The sequence below is a fragment of the Natrix helvetica genome (assembly GCF_964273705.1).
Source record: "Natrix helvetica genome assembly, chromosome: 5".
Classification (NCBI taxonomy): domain Eukaryota; kingdom Metazoa; phylum Chordata; class Lepidosauria; order Squamata; family Natricidae; genus Natrix; species Natrix helvetica.
In genome coordinates this window covers 147,469,042-147,492,592 of record NC_138551.1, presented here as the reverse complement: position 1 = coordinate 147,492,592, position 23,551 = coordinate 147,469,042, and the positions used below count along the sequence as shown (strand labels likewise).

Genomic DNA, 23,551 nt, shown 5'->3' with positions numbered 1-23,551 from the left:
CCAACTCTCCATTCTTGATTTTATCACATCTTTTCTGTATTCTTGTTTCGTCTGTTGATTGTTGTTGTTGTTACCATATTTTTCAGACTATAAGACACACTTCTTTGTCTCCCAAAAGGGGGTGAAAATGTAGATGTGTCTTATAGACCGAATATTGCCGAAGCCCCACCCATTCGCCAGCCATTTTTTTGGCCTCTGCATATCCAGTTTTCAGGCCTTTTCTCGGCCTGTTTTCAGGCCTTTTTTGGGGCCATTTTCAGTGTTTTTTCTGGCCCATTTTGGGGGCTTTTCCCAGCCCATTTGGGGGGGTTTCTTTGGCCCTTTTCAGGGCTTTCTTTTGGCCTGTTTTCAGGCCTTTTTCCAGCCCATTTTCCGGTCTTCTTTCAGTTCATTTCTGGGGCTTTTTTAGCCCGTTTTCTGGTCTTTTCGTGGCTTTTTTGGCCCATTTTTGATGCTTTTTAAGGCTTTTTCATTTCTTTTCAGGCCTTTTGGGGGGCCATTTTCAGGCTTTTTTTTCAGCCCATTTCCAGGACTTTTTTCACCCCATTTTTAGGCTTTTTTTTGGGGGGGGGGGGAACAGCCCAAAAAAAGCCTTGAAAACGGCTTGAAAAAAAGCCTCGAAAGTGGGTAGAAAAAAAGGCTATCAAAGGGCTGAAAAAAGACCCCCCCAAAAGACTTCCAGTGCCCCAACACTGGAAGTCTTTAAGAAGATGTTGGATAGCCATCTGTCTGAAACGGTATAGGGTTTCCTGCCTAGGCAGGGGGTTGGACTAGAAGACCTCCAAGGTCCCTTCCAACTCTATTGTATTGCATTGCTGAAAATGCTGTGCGCAGAGGCCAAAAATCTTTTTTGTTGTTGTTTTCCTCTTCTAAATTGAGGTATGCCTTATAGTCAGGTACACCTTATAATCCGAAAAATACTGTATTTAAAAAATCCAAAGGAGAAACTCTTTAAGAGGAGAAGAAAGTCTTCCCTAGAGAGGCTCCCTGGAGATATTTTGTTCCCGTAACCTTCCTCCTAGGTTGGTGCCCTCTAATAAGAATAGATCAATACCTCTTAACTCCTAATGGCGAAGAAGCTACCCTAAAATTTAGAGAGAGTGCCAAGAAAGATTTTTGGATGGATCGCAAACAGAGCGGAGAACTTGGAGAGTGGGTCAAAGGGAGCACTTAAGACGCCGAAGGATTATTTCCAGGCTTTAAAGAGTGCTTTATTACAGCCAAGAAGGAGCTTTGATAATCTGTCCATCCTCTCTCTCTCTCTCTCTAGTTAGAACATAGAATAGAATAACCGAGTTGGAAGGGACCTTGGAGGTCTTCTAGTCCAACCCCCTGCTTAGGCAGGATACCCTACACCACTTCAGGCAAAGCGTTGTCCAACATCTTCTTAAAAACTTCCAGGGTTGGAGCATTCACAACTTCTGGTGGCAGGTTGTTCCACTGGTTAATTGTTCTCAGTGTCAGGAAATTTCTCCTTAGTTCCAAGTTGCTTCTCTCCTTGATTAGTTGCCACCCATTGCTGCTTCTCCTGCCCTCAGGTGCTTTGGAGAATAGCTTGACTCCCTCTTCTGAACAAGCCTGTTTCAAAACTCCTCTTTCTTTGAAAGTGCAGGAATCAATCCTTGAATAAAACCACTACAACCATTGCAAAATTTGAAAATAAGAACTAAGCATGGATGGGAGACAATGCAAATCAATGCTCAACAATTCAAACACAAGAATTCTCCTCACTGATTTACAAGGAATCCCTAGCAATTACCTCCAAATGTCTTCCATCACCATCTTTCCCCAGAAATAAATATTTCTCAGGACCCACTGTGGGGTTTTAAGTTACAAAACATCATTGATAAAGGAGAATATTTGTAACAGGGTTAAAATGGAGATCCTTAATGCTCTCTGAACTTGGTGGTTTTCTTGCAGGCGTCTTATTACCCAACTAGGTGATATCATCAGTGCTAGAAGGGAGTGGGGTTTGCTGAAGGAGATGGAGAGGGGGAGGAAGAGGAGGAGGACGACTACAACGACTGTGGGGTCCTCGGTGCTTTCTGAGATTGATTTTTCTTGAAGGCCTGCAAGAAAGCAACCAAATCTCAAGAGACCACCCAGGACCCCATAAGTCCTCGCCCTCCTTTCTGCAAACCCCACTCACTCCCTTCTAGCACTGATGATGTTACCTAGTTGGTTAATGAGACATTTGCAAGAAAGCCACCAAAGTTCAGAGAGCACCAAGGACCTCAACGTACATATTTGCTTCCATTTAGTAAAAGATAAGGAAAAGATTATTATAGGAGACATGAATTTACAATTTTTTTTTCTTTAAATAAGAAACCGGATGATCAAACTTATAAACACCAAGTTTTTTGACAGTGAGAACAATCCACCCATGGAACAGAAGTTGCCTTCGGAAGTTGTGGGAGCTTCATCCCTGGAGGCTTTCAAGAAGAGTCGGGACTGCCATTTGAGATGGTGTAGAGTCTCCTGCTTGGGCGGCTGGGGGATGGGGGGTTGGACTAGATGACCCACAAGGTCCCTTCCAACTCTGTTATTCTTCTGTTAGCCAGAAGTTGTGGAAGCTTCATCCCTGGAGGCTTTCAAGAAGAGACTGGGCTGCCATTTGTCAGAAATGGTGTAGGTTCTCCTGCTTGGGCGGAGGGGTTGGACTAGATGACCTACAAGGTCCCTTCCAACTCTGTTATTCTTCTATTAGCCAGAGGTTGTGGGAGTTTCATCCCTGAAGGCTTTCAAGAAGAGACAGGGCTGCCATTTGTCAGAAATGGTGTAGGTTCTCCTGCTTGGGTGGAGGGGTTGGACTAGATAATAATAATAATAATAATAATAATAATAATAATAATAATAATAATAATAATAATAATAATAATAATAATAATAATAATAATAAATTTATTATTATTATTATTATTATTATTATTATTATTATTATTATTATTATTAATTAGATTTCTAGATCGCCCCCTCTCCCCGGAGGGACCTATAAGGTCCCTTCCAACTCTGTTATTCTGTTATTCTTCTGTTAGCCAGAGGTTGTGGGAGCTTCATCCCTGGAGGCTTTCAAGAAGAGACTGGACTGCCATCTGTCAGAAATGGTGTAGGTTCTCCTGCTTGGGCAGAGGGGTTGGACTAGATGACCTACGAGGTCCCTTCCAACTCTGTTATTCTGTTATTCTACTGTCAGCCAGAAGTTGTGGGAGCTTCATCCCTGGAGGCTTTCAAGAAGAGTCGGGACTGCCATTTGTCAGAGATGGTGTAGGGTCTCCTGCTTGGGCGCTGGGGGGGGGGTTGGACTAGATGACCCACAAGGTCCCTTCCAACTCCATTAATCTGAATAAGTTTTCAGCTGAGGGAAGACACGTTATGCCTTTTTTTCGTTTCTCTCCTCCTCCCTCTTTCCTTTCACGTCACCCCTTTCCCATTTAAACCGGTCGCAAAAATCGCACACACCGGCTCTATGCCGTCCTACTTAGGCATGTTTTTGAGGCCGGGCGCATGCGCGGAAGGCGCATGTGTGAGCAAAGCGGACACATGCGGCCGCGGAGCGCGCGGCAAACCGGTGGTAACAAAATGCGAAACCCACCGCTGCTTCCAGGCAATCTGAAGGTTGTAAAGCTGGCTTGTAGGACTCGAGACAAGTTGGTATGCCTTATCTGATAGCATTTTTCTCTTCCTCTCCGGCCCAACCCAAGGAGAACACAGTGAAGACGAATGGGGAACGTACTACGAGCACTGCCTGGGGAAATTGCAATCCCCCATCAATATTCAGAGGTCAAAAGTCAGATTTAATCCAGATCTGGAACCCCTACAGCTCCAGGGTTACGGCTACCACCGCGACGCCTTCAAGATGACCAACAACGGCCACTCAGGTGAATATAACGGGGGGAAGCAAAATACTAGACTCCTGGTGCGGAAATCTGGGGATTAAAAAGCTTGCAAGAAAGGGTGGTTTTCTAGCTTTGAAAAAAATGCCCTTGAGAAGAGCAAGAAAGAGGATGAGGGGGCTGGAGGCTAAAACATATGAAGGACAGTTGCAGGAATTGGGGATATCTAGTTTAATGAGAAGAAGGACTAGGGGAGACATGATAGCAGCCTTCCAATATCTCAGGAGTTGCCACAAAGAAGAGGGAGTCAAGCTATTCTCCAAGGCACCTGAGGGTAGAACAAGAAGCAATGGGTGGAAACTAATCAAGGAGAGAAGCAACCTAGAAATAAGGAGAAATTTCCTGACAGTTAGAACAATTAATCAGTGGAATAACTTGCCTTCAAAAACTTGCCTCTATCACTGGAGGCTTTTGAGAATGGACGGAATGGTATAATACAATACAATACAATACAATACAATACAATAGCAGAGTTGGAAGGGACCTTGGAGGTCTTCTAGTCCAACCCCCTACCTAGGCAGGAAACCCTATACCGTTTCAGACAGATGGCTATCCAACATCTTCTTAAAGACTTCCAGTGTTGGGGCATTCTGGACCCACATGTGGCTCTTTCCTCCCTCTGCTGCAGCTCCCTATTGCCGGTCGGCTCCACAATTGATAGGGCTTTCGGTTAGGACAGGTAGAGGAAAAAGGAGGCCACGCTAGGACGAGACTCTATGGTGAGGGAACCGGACTTCCGGTCGGCTCCACAATTGATAGGGCTTTCGGTTAGGACAGGTAGAGGAAAAAGGAGGCCACGCTAGGACGAGACTCTATGGTGAGGGAACCAGACTTCCGGTCGGCTCCACAATTGATAGGGCTTTCGGTTAGGACAGGTAGAGGAAAAAGGAGGCCACGCTAGGACGAGACTCTATGGTGAGGGAACCAGACTTCCGGTCGGCTCCACAATTGATAGGGCTTTCGGTTAGGACAGGTAGAGGAAAAAGGAGGCCACGCTAGGACGAGACTCTATGGTGAGGGAACCAGACTTCCGGTCGGCTCCACAATTGATAGGGCTTTCGGTTAGGACAGGCAGAGGAAAAAGGATGCCACGCTAGGAGGAGACTCTATGGTAGGGGAACTGGACTTCCGGTCGGCTCCACAATTGAACTGGGGGGGGGGGGGGGAGGCTTCCAGTTAGGAACTTTGTGCCTCTTTGAGTGTTTAAGGTTGCTGACCCCTGGTATAAGTTCACCTGCCTGAGCAGGGGGGGTTGGACTAGAAGATCTCCAAGGTCCCATCCAACTTGTTATTGTGAGCTTCTCCCTCTGCAATCCAGAGGATTCGTTTTTGCTCCTATCCAGAAAACCGTTTTAAAAAGCAGAATAACTTCTTTCCCTAAACCTTAAAGTAGGCCCTAAGACCTACCGGTACCTATCTTTTTTTATTATTATTATTTAAAAAAAAAAGAATTTGAAAGCTGGTTGGTCCCCCTGTTCTGCGGTAGCGAGCCCCAGGGTTTATTTCTGTAAATACGCTTTCAGGTCTTGCAATCGCCTGAGCTTGCAAGAACGAGGAGCCGAAAGACAGCAATCAGAGGCAATAAAAGCTGAATAAATAAGAGTTTGTGGTCAATTAAGTCTCCGAGGCAACCCACAATATTACGTAGCCTTAGCTCTCCATAGACTGTTGGTTTAGTCCAGCTAGATGAGAGGGTATCAGAGTTTGCACCGCTCTTCGGAGGGCTGGGATGAAATTTCCAGATTAGGGTCGCCACAGAGGACCTCAGTGGGGCGACGGGGACTTCTCGGTGGTAGCCCCTGACCTATGCAATGCCCCTTTCCAATCCCCATCCTGCAAAACTCTTAAGTCCAGCCCTGGTGCTTTTCTAGGTTTTGAATTACATCTCTTTTGCAAGCCACTTTGCAATCGTTCATTGTAGTTCCTGACTTCCCGCCGTTCATTTAGTGATGGTTCAAAGTCACAGCCGGGAAAAGTTACTTACCACCAGTTCACACGCCCACGTAGAAATATAGGCGGGCCCCGACTTACAGCTGTTCATTTAGTGACTATTCAAAATTTCCACAGTACTGAAAATAGGGACTCATGACCGTTTTTCACACTTACGACCTTCACGAGCTCCCCTTCTGACAAGCCAAGTCAACGGGCAAGCCAGATTCACTTAACAACATTGTTACTCACTTAGCAACTGCAGTGATTCACTTAAGAATCGGGACAAGAAAGGTTGTCAAATGGAGCGGGCCTCCCTTAACGCCCACCTCGCTCAGCCATAAAAATTCTGGTCGTAAATCGAGAACTACCTGCCCAATGAAAACAGACAGGATTTTTATAATGAGATATATATATAAATCATTGTCAACCGTCCCAAGAACATTACATCCTGGCTTGTCCGTATTCACTAAAGAGAAGTTTCTCAAACTTTTTAGACTTTTTTTTTTCTGGAGCAGTAAAATTGCATTTTTTCCTTCTCTTCGAGGCTCCCAAACCTCACTACCCTTTTCCCCTGAAAATAAGACCTCCCCGGATAATAAGCCCAATTGGACTTTTGAGTCCATGCGCTAAAATAAGTCCTCCCCAAAAATATTGCAACCCAGCAGCAGCCATGAGGTGACCACACTCGCCACCTTCTGCACCTCAAAAATAATGAGACCTCCCCGAAAATAAGGCCAAGCACTTATTTTGATGGTCAAAAGAAAATAAAACCCTGTTTTATTTTCAGGGGAAAGATGGTATATTTCTAAGCACAGGGCAGCGTTTTACCCCATATTAATGCTAAGCATGCTTTGACTTTAAGCCTGTCTGAACACAGGATTAAAATTGGGGTGACCAAGGCAGCTAAAACACAGGACCATTTTAAACAGGATTCAAACCGGGCTGTGCCAAAGACGGTTAAGAAAGAGAGAGAGAGAGAGAGGCCCCTTTTCAACAGGGTTAAAATCGGGGTGCAAACACCCGTTTAAAAAAAAACCCTGCAGGAAGCTGTCCAGGTTAGTCAGAAGCCGCGTGAAAAGAAAATCAGCAGAATGTTATATGCGGACGAAGTTGGCCTTTTTTTTTTAAAATTGCACGCGGCTCTTTTTGTGATCCGTTCTGATTTCTTGCCCCGTCATCATTTTCTTTTATGCCCTTCCACATTCTGTTTGGCTGATTTTGTGCTGATTTCCTCAATCCACCGGTGGGCACGCCAGAAACAACAGAGGAACGGAGCGGACGGGTTATACAAAAGCCACGAGGCATTAAAAAAAGAGAGAGAGAGAGAGAGAAAAAGAGAGAGGGGGAAAAAAATAACAACAAAAGCACAGATCCAACATTACGGATGAATGGCGAGATTGCTAGAATTTGGGACAATTACAGAATACCCAGCGGCCAGCCAACTCGTATTTTTAACTTGCTGATATACTCTAAAATCAGGAATGCTTTATTTTCAAAAGCAGACTAGAAAAAAGGAGAGGGAGAGAATGAGGGTTGGGTAGGCCCTTTGGTGTGGAAAATAGATAACTGGACCTTCCGGGAGAGAGAGAAAGGAATGACGAGAGACCACTAAGCAACTCCAGGGCTACGGGTTCAAATCTAAACTCCCAAAGTGAATTTCGTGGTAGTAAAACTGGGTTCCCGTGGAATGGAAAACTCAGGAATTACCAGGAAACCTGCGGTCAGAGCAGTGGCGAGGCCCAGATCCCGTCGCAACCGGTACACTGCGACGGGGCTGGGCATCCTCATTGGGCATGTGTGCTGCGCATGCATGCGCATGCCACTGCCCTGCGACACTCAGTTGCTCGGCGGAGGTTGCGCAGACACCGTACTCTGTGCGCAAGTGCGCAATCGGTCCGTTTGCCTCAAAAAGCGGTAAGGAACACAGGCGGGAGGGTGGGCCAAACGAGCCACCGTTCCAGTACGGTGGCCGCTGCTCCCAGCTACCCGTACTGGCCGTACCACCCGGAACCCACAACTAAGTCAGAGTGACGTAGTTAGGGGTGGGCTGCTGTGCGTTTGCACGAGTTCGGGAGATCCTCTAGCTAAGGATCTGTCCAGTTCCGCCAACCCGCAAATCCCACCCCTGGCTGGCCCCACTCATCCGCCCCACCCCTCCTGGAAGTTCCGGAAGTCCAGAAACGGGCCCGTTTCCAGCCTCCGGAGCCTAGAGAAGGACGTCTTTCACCCTCCTGGAGATTTGAAAAAAGCCTCCGGAGCTTTGGGAGGGCAAAAAACAGGCATTCTGGAAGCTCTGGAAGTCCTGAAATGGACCTGTTTCCAGCCTCCGGAGCCCGGGAAAGGACGTTTTCACCCTCCTGGAGGTTCAAGAAAAGTCTCCAGGGCCTGGGGAGGGTGAAAATGCCCCTTCCCCGCTACGGTGCAGGAGGCCGACTAGGCCACGCCTACAACGCGTTGCTAACATTTTTGAAGCCCATCCCTGGACGTAGTGGCTGTTCAGGTATAGCAGCACTGAAAAAATGGGTTATGGCCTCATATGTTACGACCTCTGCTGCCTCCCCATGTCACATGATCAAAATTTTTTTGGGGGGGGTTTGGTAACTGGCATGTATCTACGACAATTGCACGGTCCCAGGGTCATCTAATCCCCGTTTGCAACCTTCCCGGGCGGCTTCCGACAAGCAAAATCCACGGGACTAGGCAGATTTGCTTAACGACCCCCCATGGTTCGCTTAACAACTGTGCCAAAAGCGGTCCTTAAATGTCACGGGTCACGAGTCCCTTAACAACTGCCTTGCTTAGCAACAGACGTTGGGCTCAATGGTGGTTGCGAGTTGAGGACTACCCATAATTGAAGAACTAGGAATTGTCCAAGGCTACCAATAATAATAATAATCATTTAATAATTTATTAAATTTCTAGACCGCCCCCTCTCCCCGGAGGGACTCAGGGCGGTGTACAGGAATAAATTTAAAACATACAAACAATCATACACATAGGTAAAAATCCAATTAAACAGCCCCTGTACAATTTATAAAAATTAAAAAAACAGACCTTAAAACCAATCTTAAAAAAATTTAGAAATAGGACTGAGGTGGGATAGGTGGAATTAGGCCAAGCCGGCTAGCTGGAATAGGTGGGTTTTAAGTTTCTGACGGAAGGAGCGGAGATCCGTAGTCATTCTGATGTCGGGGTTAGGGTCATTCCAGAGGGTCGGGCCCATCACAGAGAAGGCCCTTCCCCTAGGCGTCGCCCGCTGGCACAGCCTAGTGGACGGCACCCGGAGGAGTCCCTCTCTGTGTGAGCGAATCGGCCGGAGGGATGTATGGGGCAGGATACGATCCCGCAAATCCCGCAAATAACCAGACTTTGTGGGAGAGCTCCTCCACCATCTGGGCCTCCATGCCACTTTTTCAACTCTGTTCTTTCGTATATGATCTTTTCACACAAGAGAAAGTTGTGCACCAACTAGGATTACTGTTGTAATTGTGGTTTTTTTTTTTTTTTTTTTTGCCGTCCTTCCCGCCTCTCACTCTGCAAAAACTTGATAAAGCCGCTGAACTAACAGCCCCAATTTAACCCCAGGCTTTGCTTGTAATTATACAACTATTTGGATAATTGCAGCTTCACTAAGCAGGTTTGAGTGTGTGTGTGTGTGTGTGTGTTTGTGTGTGTGGCCTGAGAGCCACAACCTGCGAAGAAAAACTTGCTTCGGTGCCTTGACTTTAACTCGGGAGCCGATCTTGTTCAGAAAATATTCAAAGATTTTAAAGAAGCTGCCTATATTTTGCAGAAAGGAGTCCTTTCAACATTGCCGTAGTAACTGTGAAAGGGATCTTGGAGTTCTAGTGGACAACCATTTAAATAGGAGCCAGCCGTGTGCAGCAGCTGCCAAAAAAGCCAACACAGTCCTAGGCTGCATTAACAGAGGGATAGAATCAAGATCACGTGAAGTGTTGATACCACTTTATAATGCCTTGGTAAGGCCACACTTGGAATACTGCATTCAGTTCTGGTCGCCACGATGTAAAAAAGAGGTGGAGACTCTAGAAAGAGTGCAGAGAAGAGCAACAAAGATGATTAGGGGACTGGAGACTAAAACATATGAAGAACGGTTGCAGGAACTGGGTATGTTTAGCTTAAGAGAAAGAAGGACTAGGGGAGACATGATAGCAGTCTTCCAATATCTCAGGGGTTGCCACAAAGAAAAGGGAGTCAAGCTATTCTCCAAGGCACCTGAGGGTAGAACAAGAAGCAATGGGTGGAAACTAATCAAGGAGAGAAGCAACTTAGAACTGAGGAGAAATTTCCTGACAGTTAGAACAATTAATCAGTGGAACAGAATTTGCCTCCAGAGGTTGTGAATGTCAGGGGAAGATTTCACCCTGAACTAAATGAGGTCTTAGATCGCGGCGTTTCCAAACAGGCATATTCTTTAAGGTGCGAAGAAAGAAAATAAAATCTGAGAAACATATGTTCTAATTAAAAACAAGCTTTAATACAAAAATTAGAAATGGAAAATAAAACAAAACTATCTAATTGTTACATTTTGGAAAAAGCAATTCTGTCTCCCAGTTTCCTGGAAGACTGACAAAGATCAAAAGGAAAGAGAAGTCTCTGGAATGTGTGAAGTAATAAACATGTTAAGCATGCACAGTACATCATTGTCAGATAAGACCTTATGACCTGCGCAGTAACTCTTTCAGTAATTATTCAGTTCAAGCTAGCAAACAATTTAACGCAGTGACAGTGAATGCCCCAACACTGGAAGTCTTTAAGAAGATGCTGGATAGCCATCTGTCTGAAACGGTATAGGGTTTCCTGCCTAGGCAGGGGGTTGGACTAGAAGACCTCCAAGGTCCCTTCCAACTCTACTATTGTATTGTATTGTATTATTGTATTGCCGTGACTTGAATCCGTTCCTTTCTTATTCTGGCAAGTTATCAATGGGAGGGATGGAAAATGAGACATCTGTTTGAAATGCAAGTAGTCCTCGACTTACGACCACAATTGAGCCCAAAATTTCTGCTATTTTAACTGAGATGTTCGTTAAATGAGTTTTGCCCTACTTTATGGCTTTTCTTGCCACTGCTGTTAAGTGAATCATGGCAGGTAACACGAAGGTTAAGTCAATCGGGCTTCCCCACTGACTTTGCTTGTCAGAGGGTCGCAAAAGGGGACACAGCAACGGTCGTAAGTATGAACCGGTTGGCAGGCGTCTGAATTTTGATCGCACGATCGCAAAGAAGCCACAAAGTTCTTAAATGTGAAAAAACGGCCCTAACTCACTTTTTTCAGGGCTGTTGTAAATTCAAACGGTCACTAAATGAACAGTTGTAATTTGAGGACCACCTGTAGTAGAAAACTGAATAAGGAAGAAGTAAAACAGAGCTAAGTTGGTTCCTGCATGGGACTTCAACTCTCTCTGTTTGGTCTAGACTCAAATTTCTGGCTTAAGTCCTAAGTCACTTTTTTTCATTGCCACTATAACTTGAGACCGGTGACTGAATGGACGGTTGTTATTCGAGGACTACCTGTAGTAGAAAACTGATTAAGGAAGAAGTAAAACAATGCTAATGTTAGCGTTTCCATGACTATTATCAAGTTGGCATGCAAAAGGGAGGGAGAATTCCATGCATACCTTCGACCAGAGTCAGATCTCAGATTTCTACAGCAGCTTGTGAGGTGCAAAGGTTCATATGGTGGATATGATTTATGACACAGACTGAGGGGAGGGGAGACACAGGGATAAAGTTCAGACACCATTAACCGGAAATCAGATTCAGCTCCGCAGAAGAACATGCCAAAATGTTGTTCCTAATAATTGACTGGATTTCTTTTGAACTTTGTCTCGAGGCTCGTAAATTAATTGGCGCATCTTTTGGAAACTTCAGAGAGAGCTGAATCTGACTTTTAAAATCTATCGAGATTTCTGGGTTTCCTGCATGGAACTTAAACTCTCTTTGTTTTTTGTTTTTCTAAATGCAAATTTCTGGCTTAAGTCCTAAGTCACTTTTTTTCATTGCCTCTGCGACTTGGGAACAAGCTGTTGTAAGTCGAGGAGGGTCTGCATGGGTCTGAACCTCCTTTCCTTGTCCCTTTCCAGTTGCCATACACCTTCCTTCATCCATGAAGATTATGAAAGGCCTCCCGGGGAAATTCACGGCCATTCAGCTTCACCTTCACTGGGGCGGCACAGACAAAGAGAGCAGTGGATCCGAACACACGATTGACGGGTTGCGATATATGGCCGAGGTAGGTCACTCCGTTTCCACCTGGGGAAGAAGGTTAGCTTGGAGTCCCATCTGGGATGCCAAATGTTGGAAGAAACGCCCTTCTGGGTTCAGCTCCAAGTGGGGGGAAAGACACTGGAAACATGGAGGCTGCTTGGAAAGGTGGTTTAATGGTGGACAGGATCACATGGCTTGAGCTCCTGAACAGAAAAGGGAGGATCCCATGCTTACAGATGTTGGGTGAAGAAGAAAAGAGAGAGAAGAAGGTGAAAGTTCCTGGCTTTATACTCTCTGTTTGGCCCCACACCTCTGCTTCCTGTTCCTGTGTAAGAAATGTATTCTGATTGGTTGTCAGACTCCCATAGGGCCATGCAGGGGCAACTCCCTACGTTGTGTTTCGAGTCCGAGTTTGGTTGAGTTCCCAGATGCCATGTGGTGAGTTTCTGTGCAGGGTTAATCCTACCTTTGTTATGTAGAGGCATAACAAGGCATTTGAATGGCTCATTGACAAAGGTAGGGGGCTATGAAGAGCGAGCCTGTTTCCGGCCTAAAAAACATGTTTCTCCATTTCTGATCCAGGGAAATATAATATTCTGCCTTTTCAATATTTCCCAGGATATTTCATTTTTTTTTCTAGGAGAGGGGTGGGTGCTAATTTCCTACAAGAGGACGACAAAAAAAGGGAGACCAAGACACCGTTTTGAGGAAGGGGCCTGGTGAGGCATGGGGAGGGCTGGTGGCGAAGCTGCATGTTTTCTTGGCCCAGGGGGCAAACTGCACCCCCCACCCCACCCAGCTCTTCTCTGGACACTGCAACCGTCGTAAATATGAGTCAGTTGCCAAGCCTTTGAATTTTGATCACGGGGTGGCTGCAGCAGTCCTAAGTGTGAAAAAGCGGTCATAAAACACTTCTTTTCCTGCCATTGTAACTTCAGATGGTCACTAAATGAGTTGTCGTAAGTCGAGGTACGAGGAGTACTTGCATTTGCACTACCTTGACTTACAACTATTTGTTTAGCGACTGTCCAGTGGCCCCAAAAAGTGACTTGTGACTGGTCCTCACACTTACGACAGTGGCTGCGTCCCCACCATCCCGTGATCAAAATCCAGTGCCGGAAAAGGTTGTGAAATCAGGCATACGACTCACTTAACAATCGCTTTGCTTAGCAACAGAAATCCTGCTCCCACGTGTCAGCGAGGACCGCCTGTCGTTGAAGAACTAAGAATCGGGTGTCCGAGGCTATTCGCGCCTTCGAGGGGGGGAGCTTCACCACCGTGTGGGCCTCCATGCCACTTTTTCAGCCTCTTTTTTTAAAAAATTTTGCAGCTCCACATTGTCCATTACAACTCCGAGGCCTACTCCAGTTTTGACGAAGCAAAGAATAAACCCGACGGGCTGGCTGTGTTGGCTTTCCTTTTCGTGGTAAGTGCCACCGTTTACGCCACGCGAGTCGTTGAAGAGGCCCACCCGAGTTGGGTGGCAGGGAGCCAGGTCTGCGCCCGAGCTCTATCCCGCCTCCTTGGTACTACAAGTTCGTTAAAAGACCCTTCAAAAGGATCCCAACACATCCCATCACTCTCTCCTCGTCATCCGACACCAACATTGTGCGTTATGGTTCAGGTGGGGTCTGGCCTTCTTATCCACCTATCGAGGCCTCCCGAGATGATGTCAACGTTTGATGGTGTTAGACATAATGTGGGAGGATGTAAGCCCGCGATGGCAAACCGGTTGTCAGCGTTCCAAATATCATGCAGAATTAAATCATTGTCCAAGGCAAAGTTATCCTTAAAACTCCAATTTAATAAGACAGACATTTTGGCATTATGCTGTGAAATTTCAACTCTAACGTACATCCTGTGGGTTCACCCAGTTAAAAGTTCATCATCTATCCCCACACCCCATAATTCATCACATGGTCCAATCTTCATCTTCCACACTGGCATGTACACCCCTCTTCTTCCGGCCAGGTGTCGAGGTGCGGAGACAAAAGACGACCTTGAGCTTCTATAAAAATATGTGGCAGGCCAAAGATCCTAAAAGGAACAGAATTACAGGCCTGACACCTGTGGCACGCCGAGCCGTATCGGTGGGCACGTGAATTCAGTTCTGAGGAGCATATGTGCAGCTGATTCTCTGGCCTTCTGGGCCTACCAGAAGTCGGGAAACAGGCTGTTTTCAGCCTCCGGGGGAGTGGGGGAGAGGCCGTTCTCACCCTCCCCAGGCTCCTAGAAAGGCTCTGGAGCCTGGGGAGAGCAAAGGGCCGCCACGCAGGTGGGGAAGGTCTTTTTTGCCCTCCCCAGGCTCCTAGAAAGGGTCTGGTGCCGCTTTTGGCACGCCGTGGCAAAAAAGGTTAGCCGTCACTGATGTAAGCTCTTTCCGGGTAAAGCTGCAATTGACCGACGGTGAATTTGTCAACGCCGATGGTGTACAGGTGAAGCTCCAATGCTTTAGGGCAGGGGTGTCCTGGCTGGGGAATTCTGGGAGTTGAAGTCCACAAGTCTTAAAGTTCCCAAGTTTGGACACCCCTGCTTTAGGGGCTGCATCCAAGGTTCCTTATGGCTCTTGGAACGACTTTTGCTTCCTTCTGCCACGCTTGTTCTATTTCTATTGGCAGGTCTTTATATTTTATGAGCTTCTCCAGTTCTTTTTCTTTTATTAGTGAGGTACTAATCCCGCTCTATAAAGCCTTAGTAAGGCCACAACGTAGAGTCCCGCATCCAGTTTTGGTCATCACACTATAAAAAAGATGCTGAGACTCTAGAAAGAGTGCAGAGAAGAGCAACCAGGATGATGAGGGGACTGGAGGTTAAAACATACGATGGACGGTTGCAGGAACTGGGCCTGGCTAGTCTAGTGAAGAGAAGGACCAGGGGAGACAGGAGAGCAGCCTTCCAATATTTGGAAGACTGCTATCATGTCTATTGCATTGAAAGATATCTTTTAATAAATGTAACATGTTGGTGGCGCTGTATTGGAAGAAGGAAGAGTTGCCCACTATCCAAGAATGGATGTTAAAAGTAGTAAACTTAGCAGAGATGGCCAAAATTTCAGCGTATCTGAAGGACCACTCAGATGCAGTGACGTGCGGTGAGGTTTATGACTGGTGAGGCACTGACACAGTGCTGGGTTTCAAATATTTTTAGACTTGTGGACTTCAACTCCCAGAATTCCACAGCCAGGCATGCTCAGTTCCAATTTAAAGCGACAGCATTTGTTTTTCTCCTTTGCTCCTTCTTTCTTTTTCTTCTCCTTCCCCTCCTTCCTCCCTCTCTCCCTTCCTCCCCCTCTCTCAAACACACACACACACACACACACACAGAAGTTGGATTGGACTATCTCTCCTACCCCTTCCCTCTCTCACTCACTCTCAAACAAACCCCCACACACAAAAGTTGGATTGGATATCTTTTCCAGTGGCTTGAAAGCAGCTCCTCTGCCATCCCCCCCCCCCCATTCCCCTGCTGCCTTTCCCAAACACCTCCACCATTGCAAATGCAGCCTGCTGTCTGGGTGGGAAATGCCTGGAACACAATAAAGCCCACCCACCACCTCCTGCTGGCAGGCTGGGGTGAGAGGAGAGGCAGAGAAACCGGAGGGGAGCCGAGCCGAGCCTTCCAAAAGAAAGAGGCTGGGGGGAAGTGTGTGTACTACAGCATGGCTCTTTGCCTGGCTTCCTGCCTCCTCCTGTGGTCTCCTCAGTGCTCGCTTGTGCTCTCCCTCCCCAAGTGTAGTTTGATTGCAGGCGGAGCCACGTTGCCTTTTCAAACTTGTAATCAGTGAAGCTGGGCTAGATTTTTATATAGTTTTATCCAGCTGTGTGTGTGAGAGAGAGAAATGAATGGGGGCCTGGGGAGGAAGTCACTACACTTGGGGAGGGAGAGCACCAGTGAGGAGCCCACAGGAGGAGGCAGGAAGCCAGGCAAAGAGCCATGCTGTAGCACACACACCGGCCCCACAACGTGGCTCTGCCTGCAATCAAACTACTCTTGGGGAGGGAGAGCACAAGCGAGCCAGGGTCCTTCCCTCCAGCCTTTGCCCAAAGCCCTGCACAGCACCAGGAGGATGAAGTTTGAATTCCTCCCCCTCCCTCCAACCCACACGTACCTTTTCCAGCTTTTTTTAACAGTTAAGCAGAGTCATCCACGGTGAGGCAGTAACTAGCTCAGCTTTTTCCTTTTCCTTTTTTTTTTCATGATGAGAGTGGTGAGGCTGTGCCTCACTTGCCTCACCTGACTGCACGTCACTGCTCAGATGAGAAGTATAAGCTGGACTGGAGAAGATGGATTGACTATATTCAAAGCAAATACCGGACTAAAAAATTTCACTTAGCTTATGAATGAAGGCATAAGGAATGCTACAACTTATTTAAAGTTAGTTTAATAAAGGGGGAGTTAAAGCACAAGAATGGTAGCATGTTAAAATTAGTTAGCTTATGTTAGCGTATGGTTGTTAAATGTTTATACCCTGCATTTTGCTCTGGGAAGTGGGGGGGGGGGGAGGGAGGGAAGAGGGGTAGGGTAGGGGGAAGAGGGAGGGAAAGGGGGGGGGATAATTGTAAAACTTATTTTAAAAGTTTAATTAAAAAAAAAGAAAAATGAAAAAAAAGTAACATGCACTTTTATATAATAAAATAAAAGCAACAGCAAGAGAAAACAGGGAATAATGAAATAATGATAGGTGATAATTTAATATAAATGTGCATTAGAAATATATAAGTTGGTTGAACGTTATAATTATGGTTAACTCGACGAGTTCTATTTGTATTAGAATGTATGACACCTTGTTCACGCATTGACACACATATATATTTATTTTATAAAATAAAATAAAAAACTTGGGGGTGGTGGTGGGAAAGAAGGATAAGAAGAATAATAGTAATATAGCCTTAGTAAATAGTTTGACAGCGTTGTGGGAATTATTTGTTTAGCAGAGTGGTGGGCACCTGAGGGTCCTGGTAAGACTTCACAGGTTTATATTCCCTCCTTTGCCATGCATCTTGGATGTCAAAACACGGTCTTCAAAGAACGAATTTCCCCCATCGTCTCTTCCCTCGTTCTGTATTCAAGAAACCCCACTTTAAAAGTGTTGTAAGAAACATCCTTCTGGGTTCGGTTCCAAGTGGGGGAAAAGACACTGGAGACATGGAGGTTTCTAGGAAAGATGGTTTAATGGTGGACAGGATCACATGGCTTGAGCTCCTGAGCAGAAAAGGGAGGATCCCATGCTTCCAGATGTTGGGTGAAGAAGAAAAGAGAGAGAAGAAGACGAAAGTTCCTGGCTTTATACTCTCTATTCGGCCCCACCTCCCTTGTTTCCTGTTCCTGTGTTAGAAATGTATTCTGATTGGTTGTCAGACTCCCATGGGGCCAAGTTTGAGTTTCCAAATGCTATGTGGTGAGTTTCTGTGGAAGGCTAATCCTTCCTTTATTATGTAAAGTAGACTAGCTCAGGCTTTAACAGCTCATTGACAAAGTGGGGGGGGGGAAGCTGCAGGGAGCTACTCTGTCTTTAAAAACATGTTCCTCCCTTTTCACATCCAAGGAAATATAATATTCTGCCTTCTTAATATTTCCCAGGACATTTCAGTTTTCTAGCAGCGGGACCGGTTTTAACTTCCTACAAAAGGGGAAAAAACATGATTTACATTCAGGCCTAGACTCTGAAAGTACCTGTCTTCGGGTATTCCCCCCAACATTGCAGGAAGAAAATGGGGTTCAACAGGGGGACCTAAACATTGCGAGGAATCTGGAATCCACTTTTTTTGCAAATACATTTTATAGTAAATGGTGTGTGTTGGAATACATTAAACTCAGTTTGCAACACAATGCAATAGCGCATTTTAATTTTTTCCTTGGAAAAAGCCGGCAGTAGCTGCTTGACTTTTTAAAAGAAAATTCTCCTGGCATTGCAAGCAAGTCGCTTCCTTTGGAAGGGCTATTTAAAAAAAAAACCCCAGCTGGGGCCTTTTGTTAGCGCATTCCTTTGATTTGCAAATCAGCAAAAGGTGGTCATTTTCCTGCAAACTTCCCAGGACAATTGGGAGCTCAAGAGGCAATTTCCCAGAGAATGTCTCCCATTGCCTGCCCCCTCCCCAACATCTGTCTGACATCTGCTTAACAAAAGGATCTCTCCAGCAGGGAAAGCTAAGAACCACTGTTTTGGGCCCTTTGCAGCTGTCCAAATTGTTGTTGCGCAGTTGGGAAAAATTGCTAACTGGGAATTTGGCTTAATTTTCCAGCTGTTTGCTTCTGGCTCAGGAAGATGAACCCCGTCTCTCTCTCATCTGTCTTTCTCTCTCTCTCTCCCCTGTTTCTCTTTCTCTTATCTGTCTTTCTCACTCTCATCTTTCTCTTATCTCTTTCTCTCTCTCCTGTCTTTCTCTCTCTCTTATCTGACTTTCTCTCTTTCTCTCTCTCTTATCATTCTTTCTGTCTCTCATCTGTCTTTCTCTCTCTCCCCTGTTTCTCTTTCTCTTACCTGTCTTTCTCTCTTTCTCTCTCTCATCTTTCTCTTATCTCTCTCTCTCTCTCTCCTGTCTTTCTCTCTCTCTTATCTGACTTTCTCTCTCTCTCTTAGCATTCTTTCTGTCTCTCATCTGTCTTTCTCTCCCTCCCCTGTTTCTCTTTCTCTTATCTGTCTCTCTTTCTCTCTCTCATCTTTCTCATCTCTTTCTCTCTCTCCTGTCTTTCTCTCTCTCTTATCTGACTTTCTCTCTCTTTCTCTCTCTCTTATCATTCTTTCTGTCTCTCATCTGTCTTTCTCTCTCTCTCCCCCCTGTTTCTCTTTCTCTTATCTGTCTTTCTCTCTCTCTCTCTCTCATCTTTCTCTTATCTCTTTCTTTCTCTCCTGTCTTTCTCTCTCTATCTGACTTTCTCTCTCTTTCTCTCTCTCTTATCATTCTTTCTGTCTCTCATCTGTCTCTGTCTCTCTCTGTCTCTCTCTCTGTCTCTCTCTCTCTCTCTCTCTCTCTCTCTCACACACACACACACACACACACACACACAAAATCTGGATCAGCTACTTCATTTCTTCCCCAAATCAGATCAATTATCGTTGGATTAACATCGCAGCTTGTGTTAAATGTGGCTTAATCAGGTTTGCTCAACTTAAAACGTGGTTTTTAAAACCGAGCAGCTGGGTTGCAGTTTCCCACCACCAAGCCACGATGGAACACAAGCCACCTTGTGGTTTAGCTTATCAATCAGGGTTTGTGATCAAGCTAGTTTTTTTTTTAAAAAAAAAAGAAAAAGCTTTAAAATTAAGAAGGGTCATTGTGGCACTTCATCCTTCCCCCGGTGGCTTTTAAAAGCTGGATACGATCAAGTTGAGGGTTTAAAATAAAAGTTTTTAAATTGAGAATAAAAAACCTTGGAGATTTTAAAGAGGGGAGCTTATCGGTTCACAATCCTGAATCTAACACTAGGGGGCAGCAAACACTAGGGAAATAAAGACTGGACATATTCTTTAAATCTTCTGAGGGCAAATAGGCACCTTTAAATTAAAAGAGAAAAGCAAAATATATGTCTGCTTCTCCACTGAGTGTACTTCAGTCCTGATTCTCATGATTTCTGGGATGTTCAACTTGCAAGGCTCACCTAGTGGTCTCCCATCCCAAAAGTGAAACCCCATTCTCCCCCCCCCCCTCTTCAAGAACAGCCAGGATCTTCTAAGGGGTACCATTTCGGGTGGGCATGAATTAGGCAAATTTGTCACCGGGAATTGGGCAATATAACGTGTAATTATTTTTATTTTCTTTGTTTTCAGGGCAGCCATTTTGAGAACGCTTACTACAGCGACTTCATTGCCAAATTGGCCAAAGTTAAGTATGCAGGTAAGGCTTGGAGTGGGGAGGGGGGGGGGGAACCAAACACCTTCTCTTGGACTGATGCAGAAATGCAAATGAGATTCTCCCGCATGCACCGATCACATGCTCCCGACTGCAAGTCCCCACAATTCCTTGCCATTGGCTGCGCTGCCCAGGGGCTGATGGGAGATGGAGTACAGAGAGCACCATAGCTGCTAAATCCCATGCGATCTTTTTACCTGTCTTAAGCATCCCAGCTAGAAAGAAGGGGAAAATCAATCAATGCCCTATTTCCCTGAAAATAAGACCTCCCCGGATAATAAACCCAATGTCAAATTTCCTAAAAATGCCCTAATGGCAACACTTAGTCATGGGGATGCAATGGGGAGGGGGGGAAGTGCATTCTATGCATACTATTGGCTGGAGTCGGATCTCAGATTACTGCAGCCGGTTTGCGCGTGTGTGTGTGTTTGTGTGTGTGTGCATCTTATAGGGTAATGTGATTTATGACACAGACTGAGGGGAGGGGAGGAACAGGGGTAAAGTTCAGAGATAAATCGAACAAAGCAGAGGCTTGACTGCGAACAGATCTTGCCTAGTGATGCTCCTAATAAATGCCCGGTTTTGTATTGAAAAACTTGGCTTGATACTTATGAATCAATTAGGGCATTTTTAGGAAATTTGACAGACAGTCAAACCTATGCTTTGTTTGATTTATCTCTGAGCTTTACCCCTGTTCCTTCCCCCCCCCCTCAGTCTGTGTCATAAATCACATTACCCTATGAGATGCCCATGCGCTAAAATAAGCCCTCCCCGACAATATTGCAACACAGCAGCAGCCATGAGGTAACCACGCTCTCCTCCTCCTGCACCTCAAAAATAATAAGACCTCCCCGAAAATAAGGCCAAGTTAATTTATTTTGTCAAGCATGTATAAGATCACAGATATAAGTATAAACATGATTATGAATACAGGAAATGGATACGAATAAGTGCTTTGGTGCGTTTATGCGCTTATGATATGTTGGTGCGCTTATGCATGGCCCTTACAGACCTCTTAGATTAGCAATAATCACGCCTCGTATAAATCTCATTGGCTATGATACTGCCACTGCGCAAAGCTTATTTTCAGGGGAGGAGAAACACGGTAAATGCATATATTTGCCAACCAAATAGCCGAATTGCCACGCGGGGAGAAATGTTTGGTTTGCACATCGCTTCCTGCAGCCTGGGCTCTGTTGAGACTACAAAGCCCAGCATTCCCTATCTCCCACCTCCAAAAGGGTTTAGGAAGCACCTTTCCTGTGGCTTTCCTTCTCTCCTGTCTTCCCAAACATCTCAGCTTAAAAGGCCGTTTTTAAAACCATTGGTCATTTAGATCCATCCGTGCTCCTTCGTTTGACACTGGCCTGCTTTGCAAGACCGTTGTACGCAGGGGAGTTTGTTCTTCTCTTTTAGGGTACTCAACCACTCTCGACAGCCTGGATATCTTAGCCATGTTGCCAGAAAACCTCTCCGACTTCTACCGCTATCATGGTTCGTTGACCACACCGCCATGCACGGAAAATGTGATCTGGACCGTGTTTGACACACCTATCAAGCTGTCTTATACCCAGGCAAGAAATAGTCCCTCTTTTGGTTCCTTATACTGTCCACATGTAGGAAGTTAGCACCCACCCCTCTCCTAGAAAAATGAAATATTGAAAAGGCAGAATATTATATTTCCCTGGATAGGAAATGGAGAAACGTGGTTTTTAGGCAGGAAACAGACTCACTCTTCACAGCCCCCGCCTTTGCCATTAAAAGCCCTTAAAATGCCTGAGCTAGTCTACTCTACATAACAAAGGTGGGATTAGCCCTCCACAGAAACTCACCACAGGGCATCTGGGAACTCAACCAAGCTTGGGACTCAAAAGGCACACAGCCTACAAAGTTAGCTAAGGTACACACACACACACACACACACACTTTCCCCGGGAGTCTGACAAATAATCAGAATACATTTCTTACACAGGAAAAAGCTAAACACCATGATTGGTTTTTGTTTTTTTTTAAAAATGACACTGATTCTGACAGAGTAGAGGAGTTGGCGGGGACCTCAGAGGTCTTCTAGTCTTAAAAAGTCCTGAGCGGGGGGGGGGGGGGGGCTATACCATTTCAGACAATTGTCTTGAAGTAATCCCATTAAATATGAAGAACGGTTGCAGGAACCGGGCATGGCTAGTCTACTGAAGAGAAGGACCTGGGGAGACAGGAGAGCATCTTCCAATATTTGAGGGGCTGCCAGAGAGAGGAGGGGGTCAAGCTATTTCCCAAAGCCCCCGAAGGCCTGACGAGGACTAATGGATGGAAACTGAACAAGGAGAGATTCAACCTGGAAATAAGGAGGAATTTTCTGACAGTGAGAACAATCAACCAATGGAACAGAAGTTGCCTTCAGAAGTTGTGGGAGCTTCATCACTTGAGACTTTTCAAGATGAGACTGGACTGCCATCTGTCAGAAATGGTGTAGGGTCTCCTGCTTGGGCAGGGGTTGGACTGGATGACCTACAAGGTCCCTTCCAACTCTGTTAATCTACTCTAAACTAAATTTTGCAGTTGCTCAGTTCAGACAGCCCACCCAAAAATAAACTAGCCACGGTAAGGTAGATTAAGTTGCGTGGGCTGTTTTCTTTATCTGTTTGCAGGCTAAGGTACATAACCTGGGATGAAACTTTCCCAAAGAAGTAGTCAATCTTTATTTTAAAGGCAGAAAGCAGTTTGATTCCCTCCCAGCCATTGAATATCCTGGGTTTTTTTTAAAATAGAAACCTGACAAACTTTTACACTAACTTTAATTCTACAATTTTGGATTGTGTTACTTTTCAATTGGCATCTTATCCTTTTTTTTAATGGCTTTTTAAAAAAAACTGTGCTCTTTATCACTTTGGCCAATTTTGCTTACGTTTGGGACTGTTTTTGCCCCATTTTTTCATAGAAACAGCTCTCTAGAAGCACCGTCTGAATAATTCATTAAGGATGGTGGTGGGTTTGACTTTGCAAAAATAAAATAAATAAATGGTTTTGTGAACCCTACTCATTTGTACACCCAAAGAGAGTCCATTGGAATTGGTTGGCTACTCAGATCAAAATTAATCATTATACTTCTGATAATGCTTCTGTTCATCACTATTTTTCTTCTTCCCCCTGAAGTTCTTTTCTTTACATTTGCCTTGCAAAAATCCCAACAAAATACTGTTTGGGGGTGTTCCCTTGGTGCTCTCTGAGCTTGGCTGTTTTCTTGCAGACGTTTCCTTACCCAACTAGGTAACATCATCAGTGCTAGGAGGAGGAAAGTTGTGGGTCCTTGGTGCTCCCTGAGCTTGGCTGTTATTTTGCAGACATTTCATTTACCCAACTAGGTAACATCATCAGTCCTAGTACCAAAGAGAAGGAAGGAAGAAAAAGAGAAAGAAAGAGAAGAAAGAAAGAAAGAGAAAGAAAGAAAGAAAGAAAGAAAGAAAGAAAGAAAGAAAGAAAGAAAGAAAGAAAGAAAGAAAGAAAAAATATTTATAGCTCAGGATTGAAATGAGGGGTCCAGGGTGCTCCCTGAGATTGCTTTTTTTCTTGCAGAGATTTCCTTGCCCAACTAGGTAACATCATCAGTGCAAGTACCAAAGGGAAGGGAAGGAAGGAAGGAAGAAAAAGT

The 23,551-nt window shown here is 45.3% G+C and overlaps 1 protein-coding gene across 3 annotated transcripts in view; it reads left to right on the top strand.

Annotated features, from left to right (window-relative positions):
* The window catches only part of CA6 (carbonic anhydrase 6), a 261,946-nt gene that overhangs the window by 232,801 nt on the left and 5,594 nt on the right, over positions 1–23,551 (top strand). Inside the window, exons 2-6 of one of the 3 annotated variants that reach the window (XM_081954960.1) lie at positions 3,702–3,878; positions 11,932–12,080; positions 13,386–13,481; positions 19,824–19,890; positions 21,322–21,479. In XM_081954960.1, the coding sequence (XP_081811086.1) occupies positions 3,702–3,878; positions 11,932–12,080; positions 13,386–13,481; positions 19,824–19,890; positions 21,322–21,479 (647 nt within the window). Of the gene's footprint in view, positions 1–3,701; positions 3,879–9,356; positions 9,463–11,931; positions 12,081–13,385; positions 13,482–19,823; positions 19,891–21,321; positions 21,480–23,551 lie in introns of those variants that run through there. The other 2 variants (XM_081954961.1, XM_081954962.1) reach the window with 2 other exon arrangements.